Here is an 11,260-nt window from a genome sequence, read left to right on the forward strand (position 1 = left end):
ACTATCAGATCCCTCAACAGTTAAACACCTGACGCACGCCGGCACAACTGGACAGGTCCTTCGCACAACCCACCAACAAACTATTCTACCCAAGAAAATTTTAAAAATTGTAATTTATCCAGTGTATTATTAAATTCTTCCCAAATTATATTAATTATAAATGGATCTAATTTATATAAACCAAAGGAAATATTCATATTATTGTCAAAACTGCTTTTTATGAAACAAGATTCAATTATATTCCTGTCGAGCATGGACTTGCTTGATACTACTTTCCAATTGATTTTCAAAACTTTTTGAAAATCAATTGGATGGTTAAAATCTCTTACATGAATAAATAGAGCATCGGAATCTTGTCCAGTTCTAATGCTATATTTATGTTGTTTTAATCTTAGTTCGAGATTTTTACCAGTTTGACCGTAATAAACTTGATCGCAAATTTCACAAGGAATCTTATAGACACATCCATCAGCATTTTGGGGGGAATTCTTTATCAAAAGTTTTTTTACTGTATCAAGATTTTTTAATACAACTTTAATATTAAAAGTCTTAAGAAGAGAAGGCATATCAACCAAGTTTTCATGGTAAGGGAGAACCAACATATTTCTAGTTGAATGAGGCTGGTTGTCCCTTTTTGGATTGTAAAAAGTATTTCTAGCAACTTTAAAAAATTTATCAATTACATTTCTTGGGTATTTTAAATCATTACCTATTTCATAAATTTTGGATATTTCCTCATCTATGAACTCAGGACTACAAATTCGTAAAGCTCTCAAAAACATTGATGAGAAAACAGAGAGTTTGACTCTATCTTGATGCGAAGAATAATAGTGGACATAGGAACAGTTATTTGTAGGTTTTCTGTAAATTTTAAATTTGAATTCATTATTACCCTTAATAATTAAAACATCTAGAAAAGGCAATGAGTTATTTTCTTCAAACTCAACAGTATGGTTTATAGAATGGGCTAAGCTATTTAGTTTTCTAAGGAAATGGTGTATATCTACATTTTTGGGCATAAGACACAAAATATCATCAACATATCTGAACCATTTAGCTCTATTAGGGAGGATTGTGTTAAGCAACCTTGTTTAAAAAAATTCCATGTATAGGTTACTAAGAACAGGTGAAAGAGGATTTCCCATTGCCATACCAAACTTCTGAGTGTAAAACTTATCATTAAATACAAATTTTGCATCAACAATGCAAAGTTTAATAAGTTTAATGATAGTAGGAACTGACAATGGTAAATCATAGTTAACGAGTTCTTCAGATAAGAAACTTAATAAATCATCAACAGGAACTTTCGTAAACAAGGAAGTAACATCAAAACTAACCATGTTAAAATCATTTAAGTCAGTCAAGGAGCTTAATTTATCAACTAAGTCTATGTTGTTTTTAACATTAAAGTTAGAAATTTTGCCAACAATAGGGCTCAAAATATCAACAGGCCATTTGGATAATTTATATGAAACTGACCCTATGGAGCTAATAATTGGTCTGACTGGATTCCCTGGTTTGTGTGTTTTTATTAGTCCATACATGTAAGGTAAAGATGGATTAGTGGAAGTAAATTGTTTGACTAATTCATCTTTGCCTTTCAGTAGAAGTTTTATTGTTTTATTGAAATTGCTGTTAACGGTTTCTAGGGGATTTTTCCTAAGTTTAGAATAGGTTTCAGTATCATCTAAGAGATTATTCATTTTTTCTTGGTAATCATTTTCTTTCATAATTACTATTGCATTTATTTTGTCTGCTTTAGTAAGGCGCAAATTTTTATTGTTATTAAGTGTATCATAAGACTTAAGAATCTTTGAGAGCAATTGGGAATGTTTGGTTTTAACATAGAGCTATATACCATTCCTTTACTAATATTAATTTCATCAGAGGATAAATCAGAAAATTTTTCAAAGTTACGAAAGGCTTTTGCAATTTCAACATTATTAAGTTTTTTTGAAGTTGCAAAACTTAGGCCAAAACCTAGAGCAGCAGTTGTATTTTTGTCTAAAATTTCATCTGATAAGTTAATTACAAAATTGTTATTAGCATGCTTTGTCCAGTCACTATTTTCAGTTAAAATGTCTAATTTGTGAAATTTGCGATAAAGTTTATTACGGTCAAACTGGTAAAAATCTCGAACTAAGATTAAAACAACATAAATATAACATTAGAACTGGACAAGATTCCAATGTTCTATTTATTCATGTAAGAGATTTTAACCATCCAATTGATTTTCAAAAAGTTGAGAAAGTAGTATCAAGCAAGTCCATGGTCGACAGGAATATAATTGAATCTTGTTTCATAAAAAGCAGTTTTGACAATAATATGAATATTTCCTTTGGTTTATATAAATTAGATCCACTTATAATTAATAGAATTTGGGAAGAATTTAATAATACACTGGATAAATAATAATTTTTAAAATTTTCTTGGGTAGAATAGTTTGTTGGTGGGTTGTGCGAAGGACCTGTCCAGTTGTGCCGGCGTGCGTCAGGTGTTTAACTGTTGTGGGATCTGATAGTGAGGTGTTGGCCAGACCCCTTATGTACCTTCCTTGGATGCTTTACTTTCATAGTTCCTTGATAATGTGAGTAGTCACGAAAGCGCTTGGAATTTCTCTATTCTTTCACAGTGGTTGTTTTGCATATTCTGAAATCACCTGTTTACTGTGATCTTATTGCATATATATATATATATATATATATATATATATATATATATATATATATATATATATATATATATATATATATATATATATATATATATATATATATTTATATATATATATATTTATATATATATATATATATATATATATATATATATATATATATATATATATATATATATATATATATATATATATATATATATATATATATATATAGGTTGCTTGCCTTTTTTAACTTTTTTTGGTATCAGGTACCAAGGTTAATATCATACCTATACACTACATACTCATATGATACCATCCACGAAACGTTAATCATTTCAATGTTTATTACTTGCCTTACCTGAGAACAACACGACTTTTTTTATTGGCTTACGTTTTCTATTAAAACGTTAGTTTTAGCGATATTTAAGGGAAACTTCGTGTAAATTGCATCACTCGTGATCGACAGCTCTATAATGGACAGTCAGAATATTTTAAGGATGTCACTCACTATAATTGGGAAATCCAACAGCCATGTAATCACCTGTTATATGTTGTATTTTGTCAGGGAGTATCTCTAGTTTGTTATTAACTTTAAGACAATATAGGCTACCTTATTCGTTCCTAGGTACTTTACACATATGTTACTATGTATGATAATTTGTGTAACTGTATTTATGTGTACCTGTACCAAAATAAAATTACAAATCCTTTCACAGTATTTACTTGGTAAGACATTTGGGTTTCATTGCATATATGCTAAATTAGAGCATCTTTTCCTTGATGTAAATGCCTAGAGAGCAGCAGTGTATATACTAGTGGGGCGTATATACCAGAGAGGTGTATATATTCAGTATATATTCGCAGGTGTTTTACAGGTTATATGCAGCCTTAATGATCTTCGTGTAGTAGACAAGTTTTAAACCTAACAACCAACAAACCACCTGTTTCCCTATAAAAAAAATATTCATGCAATAATATTTGAAACCGCACTAGGCAAATAATTAAAATGAATATTAATTTATTCAGAATCTGTATTCATAAGTAGTGAATTAATGAGGTTGATCATTGTTTATAACTCTTGCAATATAATGATGCCTTCCATTCAAAGATTATTCTGAGCCTAGACTGCAGCCAAGTAACATTATTCTAAGCCTAGACTGCAGCGAAGTAACATTATTCTAAGCCTAGACTGCAGCCAGGTAACATTATTTAACCAAAAAATTAAATAAGAATTCCACCACGTAGCGAAAGTAACCTCTTGTTATCGCCAATACTGCACAAGTGACTGCAGTTGATAATAATCTTACTTATAATATTTACAAGGACAGTGTCCTGACACGGATCTTAATGTTACGACGACTTGTCATTGGCTCGGGAACCTACCTCAAGTCTACTTACCATCTGGAGTCTACCTACTACCTGGAGTCTACCTACCTGTAGGAGTCACAGCCTGGGTAATAGGAGGTAGTCAGGTTTGATTCAAGAAATGGAAGTATTGCTCCAAATTCCTGGATAAAGAGCCATTTAATAGCATCAAAGCACCTACCCCGTTTGAAGGGAATCATTCTGTTGGCTCCCAGTTTTTCCGCCTCACAACAGAAATCCCAAGTTTTTATCTATCAAAAGGCTTGGAGAAGCAGTAGAATTTTAATTTTGACTTATTGTCTTGGCGGTTACTTCACCTAACACCACAACAAGCAATAACCATCCTAGAAACTTAAAATAGGAGAAATCTCACACACATGGACTACTGGTATGTATTCGTGGTTATGGTATAACCCTTGCTAATAGATGCTGACAAACTGGTTTAGGAAAACACGTGAGAAAACGCTTGGACATATTAGTGTAGGTCCTGGGGAATGCGTGTTAGAAGCGTGAAACATTTTCTAATATACCCTAGTGTTTCCTCACGTGTCTTTTAACCAATACGTGGTTATCATTGCAGCTTCACGTCTAATATGGCTGACACGTGACATTATATGCTAAACCTCACTCAATATGATGTCGGGCCAACATTTTCGTACTAATAAGAAATTTTTCAGTTGTTATTGGACAGAGAACAAAGGCTCTATAGGAAATCAATAAGATTTTTCTCCCAGAGAATAAGGTTCATAATTCATGAATAAGTTATTTTTGTCGATAAATCTCTACCGGATGTTGAAAATGGAGTTGTCTTCGGTGTATATTAGGATTTTTCGAGGTGATGTTAGCAGTATTTTCTGTATCAGAATGCGATTTTTTTTTTTTGCTGACACTTAGACTTTTAGTCATATGCTGACCTACTACTCCACGAAACTTTTGGCCACTTGACTGAGGCCTTCAATTGGCTTACCTGTTCACGCAGTAAAAAAAAAAAAAAGTAATCTCTCATCATAAGATGTGATAAAGCTTCAAAAAAAATTCGAATAAGTATTCCTATAATATGTAATGTATCATTCGTAAAAAAGAATTTGACTTGAAGCATATACTTGGCATTATATTTTAAGCTGCGTTTACCCTCAACGAAAATGAGAGATAGAAGTCAGGTTTAGTCGAGGCTGTATTGCTATCAAACGACAGATTAGGCTTCAGAGCACAACTGAGGCTGTGGCTCTTTGAGGCCGGCAACCCCAACTCTCAGCTTCTACTGTGTATACAGTGAAGGCTGAAAGACCTCTTGAAATCCCTACATTGTATAGAGTGGGGAAGGCGGAAATGCCTCTCGAAATCCCCAGTGTATAGAGCATTGCAAGCCCTGAGAGCCCTCACAGTGCAAGCCCTGAGAGCCCTCACAGTGCAAGCCCTGAGAGCCCTCACAGTGCAAGCCCTGAGAGCCCTCACAGTGCAAGCCCTGAGAGCCCTCACAGTGCAAGCCCTGAGAGCCCTCACAGTGCAAGCCCTGAGAGCCCTCACAGTGCAAGCCCTGAGAGCCCTCACCAACCATAAGGCAAGAAAGTATTTAGAAGTTGACAAGTTCTTTTAATGTAGAGTGCTTTTATTTTATTACCAACATTATTGCCACCACTGTCATCACTACCACTGTCATCACTACCACTGTCATCACTACCACTGTCATCACTACCACTGCCTCCAAAGGAGATACTAGTGAAGAATTCTTGCGTTAATGATTTGGCGCTGTCTTCCATTTTTTTAATCAAATCTGATTGCCACCATATGATATTGTACTAATACAATAAAGCAATTGACAATAGTATATTACAATACTAAGTCCTTAGGTTAGATTAAGTAAGGTTCGTCAGGAAACAGGACAAGTATTTCCTGACGCGGGTTTTATTCAGATAATAACCTGCCGTTGGAAATTTTGGTAATTTGACCGAGGCCTTCCGCTGGCTTATCTGTCCACCCCCTTCAAAAATTATGGTCATAGTTATAACCATTTGTAAATACTAAGTCCTACTTACGGAAATCTAAGAGTCGTAATTGACAACAGAGCAAGAGACAGCTGTTGTGCGCATATTTACAACAGTAGTGAGAGGTGTTCAGTCTCCAGACTGACAAGAGCAACAGACTGGTGCTGGGCACGCATTCACAACAGCAGCAACAACAACAGATGATCAGTGGGCAGATTTAAGCAACCCACTCGGGAGGTGCATTAGGCTATGAAATGCATTTAAGTAAAGATCCTGCCAGCCCTTGGAGCCAAGTTATTGGATTTTAGTAGTGGCTGAGTGACTCTGCTTCTGGATAGACGTGATTAAATTACGGCTCTCAGAGCACTGAGTCCTGACGGTGGAACACTCATAGAGCACCAAGACTTGACGAAGGAGCATCCATAGAGCACAGAGTCCTGACGGAGGAACATTCATAGAACACCAAGACTAGATAAAGGAGCATCCATAGAGCACTGAGTTTTGAGGGTGGAACGAACACTTACAGAACACCAAGACTTGACGAAGGAGCATCCATAGGGCACTGAGGCCAGACGGAGGAGCTCTGATAAGCAAAGGTGTGTATGGTTAATAGGGTTTTAAAACCTATCGACTACACGAATGTCATTAAGGCTGCACTTAACCTGTTCACCACCAGTCAGGAGTACTTTAATTTATTAAGCAACCTCTAAGTGTATATACGAGGCCTTAATGACCCTCATATAGTCAATATGCTTTGAGCAACATTAACCAAAAACTGGCTTGAGTTTGTAAGGATATTAAATATATTGTGAAGGCCAGAGGTCATACCAGAGGTCACACAAGAGGTCACACAAGAGGTCACACCAGAGGTCATACAAGAGGTCACACCAGAGGTTCAAGGAAAAAATTGAAGTTCCACACCTTTGTTACGTCTTGATGAGAAATTTCTTCACCCACTGAAGTGTAAAATTTGCTCATAGAACTACCCCCTACTACTGAGTCCCCCTACCCTCCTCCTCCATCAAACCCCCATCCCTCCTCTTCCCCCCCCCCACGTCTGATAGTGAGGGAAGTGACGATGTTTGTAGAGTGCCGTCGTTGAATCTGTTCAATCTCAGAATTTTCTAAATCCTGAGTGTGAGTAGACCTCAACCCCCCTGGTCCCACCTATGTGAGTAGACTCATCCCAGGCCCTGCCCATGTGAGTGGCCCCACTCGATAGGCTTTAAATCAACCATCACTAATTCTAGGAAAGGAAGGCCAGCGCTCACTTCTCAATACGCTCAACATTGCCATTCAGCGGCTACTCTCATTAGAGCTTTTGGATTTACTTCCGACACGGCTAGTTTATTGTGCTCACTAATTCATCCTTTGGAGGGTGAGCCAGGAACATATTGATACACAAAAAAGAGCCTAAAAGGAATTATGGGAATACATTTATCATATATTATTTAACAGTCTATGATTTCTTCATCTTTTACAGGCAAATTTAGAATATTTGCTGAAAATTTTTGGCATTTTAGTGCCGTGTTCTATTTATTAGCTGACGAATATACCAACAACTCACTTCTAAATATCACAATGAAGACTCATCAGGTTGGGAATCAAAAGTTCTTCACGATGACCAAGTGATTCACTGGAGAGGTCAGTTATCTCGTAATATTGTATTATATAGTGGGTTTAGTACGGTGTTGAGGTCTTCCTGTGTTGAGCTGAGCGATAGGCTGTTATGCAAAATCTTTAATATTAATTAAGTAGGTTGTGCAAAGGAGACTTATATTGTGGGAAAAAATGTATCCCAACCTAACCTAACCTATTTTTTGGTTACCTAGACAAACTTTTTTTTTTTTTTGCCTGTAGACCCAAAACATAACTATCTACGATGCATAACAACTCCATTTAATGCACTTTTCTCCATACCACCTAAGTTCCCTCTCATCAGTTCATTATTGAAATATCTCGCATAACCTCATTTCCACTCCCATTTTTTTTCCCAGCGCCTCATGATAATGAAAGTTTCTCCCTTCAAGAGTTGTGTCTTCATATAACTTTCTGGTCTTCAGATACGGAGCGCGGACGTCCGTTAACATGTCATACAAGTTGCTATGTCAGCGCCCAGGACAGGATATATACAGACAGGTGCTGATCATTTACTTTAAACATCTATTTTAGAGATTAAAGTATTTTTGATTAGTGGCGAACAGATTAAATGTAGCTTTAATCCTCGTGTAATGAATAGGCTTTCAACCCCAGAAGCCGACCAACCAAGTGGGACTGGGCAAAATGGTAACTGCAGCGGAATCAAAATTTATTAGGTATATAGCCAGCACTTGGTTCATTAGGGCTGCGATTCACCTGTACCTTCATTTGCCTCGGCCTGGCTAGTAACACTATATTAGCTCTGGCTTTCTGTATGGTGTGCTGTTGCTGTGTCAGTGAGTGTTCTTGTACACACTGAATTTTATTAATTTTTCAGTTTAGTTAACCCGTGCCTATTGTACGTAACGTTCTGGTGGGGATGGTGGGATATTGTCTTAAATCAAAACTATCTTTTTGTGTGTATAATTTATTCCTCATCTTAGATTGCCCTATTATCTGCACTATCTTCAAATATCAGTAGTTTTTATTGGTTAAACACTTCTGTAACGTAATTATAATGTGAAAATGTTCTCTAAAATATTATATGAGATATATCTGAATTTAGCACATTATGAAATATAAGCAAATTTAATACATTTGCAGTAATGTTAGTACTGAATAAGATGCATAACTGATGTTAGGCTTATGTGTTATCATATACAAATAGTATTAACAAAAGTAGAGAGTTATTAGGAAGGAATAACGACAAACAATCGTACCGTATTCAATTCATATTGAAAACCAACAGTAATTAGCACAGTTCCTTATGGAAATATAGGATGATAAGGATAACAGTACACAGTCTCTTTCTGCCCGGTTACATATGCTGTCCTAGTTAGTATTTACGATCACCAAGAGCCTCACTCGTCAGAATTTTGGCTACGGTTAGCGGACGAAGGATCGATCCTCCATCTACAAATCGTATCGAATGACCCGCACGGATTTACCGCGTCAACGACAATTCAGATATGTGCAGATCCTTACAAATGACAATTCTCTCTTCTCCGTCGTCTCAGGTGTCGTTCGGGTCAGTGTCGCCGGCGTTGAGCGACCGCTCGTCGTACCCTCGGTTCATCAGGACGGTGGCTCCAGATTCGTCGCACAACGCTGCTAGATTAGCCTTCCTCACCCACCACTCCTGGAGCACAGTCACCACCATCTCTGAAAACCACGACATGTACACCTTGGTGAGTATCATGCCTAAGCTTGTCCTGTTTATTGACAAACCTTACCTAACCTAACCTATCATGCCTGAAATGGTATTGGCGCGTCTCTCACACATCTGAAGGACATAGGTTCAAGCCTGGTGGATACGTTGAATATGTTCCCTTACACTTGTTGACTCTGCTCACCTAGAAGTAAACAAATACACCTGGGTGTGTTCACCTAGCGGTAAACAGGTACCTGGGTGTGCTCACCTAGCAGTAAAAAGTACCTGGGTGTGCTCACCCAGCGGTAAACAGGTGCCTGGGTGTGCTCATATAGCAGTACACAGGTACCTGGGTGTTGGTGCCTGGGTGTGCTCATCTAGCAGTACACAGGTATCTGGGTGTTAAACTACTGTTGTGGTTTAACACCCAGTAGGGAATACGTACCTAAGGCGTTAGCACACTGTTGTGGGTGAAATCCTGGGCAAGGGTTTATTATTCGTTACATAGAACCAGGCTTTGAAATGAGCGCTGAGGTGAGACAACAGCTCTTAGCCAGTATACTCAAGTGTAAAAACATTGCTTTGCGTATATATGAAATCTTGGTAAGTTTGTATAACTGCCCCAAAAAATACTAAGTGCAAATTTGTGCCGTGTAAATTCCTGGAGCATTTTTTTTTCTAGCTGGGAAACCCACTTGCATACTGCAGTCATATTACGCCTGCAGACATTAACTATTTTAATGTAGCAAACGCAATAGAAGGGAAAAAATATGCATGCATTAAGGTGAGAGAATGGTTGAGGTGCTATTACTGTTATTATTATTATTATTATTATTATTATTATTATTATTATTTGTAGTAGTAGTAATAGTAATAGTAGTAGCAATAATGTGGGAACGTAAATAACAAAAACAGGCACAATACCGTGACTTTGTAAATGGTCCAAGTCGGACCGAAACGTCGTCGTAAGCTTCTCTCTTTTATGTGCGGGTTATTTGTGTATGTGGGAACGTTTCGCTCTCCCGGAGCTAGTAGCAGTAGAACTAGTAGTAAATGTACTTTTTTTTAAGTCATACAAGCTTTCTACTTCCTAAATACATGCTCATTTGATCCAGTTTCTAAATTTATGCTTGGTCGATGCATACCGTGTAAAGAATGACACGTGTAACTGATAGATCGGAAGCTTCTGCGAAAATCACAAAATCACTGGAAATAAATTTTCGTGATGCGTGTTGCAAGAGGATACAAAGATTAATGACCACTGGATATGTTATGGAGGGAGGAAGGAACATTAATTATGAAGGGCAGAAAGATATTGTTGGGTACTGGGACACAGTTGCAACTAGGAGCGCTGTCAAGCCGTTACAAACATTACAATATACTGAACTGGGTGTTGGTAGATAATAGGAGAAAATAAGTGGTTTAATTTCCGCTATAATACTTAAACAATGTGCAACTGCTAAGCAAATATTTTTCTATACTGCATTATACTATTTAGAAATAACTATAATTAACTGAGCAAACTCCTCTGTTTTAAATTATAAAATATTAAGTCTAATTTCTCTATGTTTTTTAAAATACGTAACATATAGTTGAATTAATAGTCTTAAAGCCTGTGAGCATGTTAAGGTTATTAAGGCTGAAGATCACCTGAACTTCACCAGTCAAGGATACTTTAATTAATCCTTAAGACATAGTTTAAAGCAAATTCTCAGTGTATATACAATTCACTGAAACGACATACATTCACTTTTTTCAACGAACGACTGGTTCGTTGAAATTATATATATATATATATATATATATATATATATATATATATATATATATATATATATATATATATATATATATATATATATATATATATATATATATATATATGACTTGAGTCCTGGAAATGGGAAGTACAATGCCTGCACTTTAAAGGAGGGGTTTGGGATATTGGCAGTTTGGAGGGAT

General features: G+C 36.3%; 1 protein-coding gene across 1 annotated transcript in view; it reads left to right on the plus strand.

Moving 5' to 3' along the window:
* LOC128703607 (uncharacterized) overlaps positions 1-11,260 on the plus strand; it is a 224,095-nt gene that overhangs the window by 129,423 nt on the left and 83,412 nt on the right. Inside the window, exon 4 of the mRNA XM_070101205.1 lies at positions 9,165-9,335. Coding sequence (XP_069957306.1) covers positions 9,165-9,335 — 171 coding nt within the window. The remainder of the gene's footprint in view (positions 1-9,164; positions 9,336-11,260) is intronic.

The sequence above is a fragment of the Cherax quadricarinatus genome, chromosome 76, assembly GCF_038502225.1.
Source record: "Cherax quadricarinatus isolate ZL_2023a chromosome 76, ASM3850222v1, whole genome shotgun sequence".
NCBI classification, from domain to species: domain Eukaryota; kingdom Metazoa; phylum Arthropoda; class Malacostraca; order Decapoda; family Parastacidae; genus Cherax; species Cherax quadricarinatus.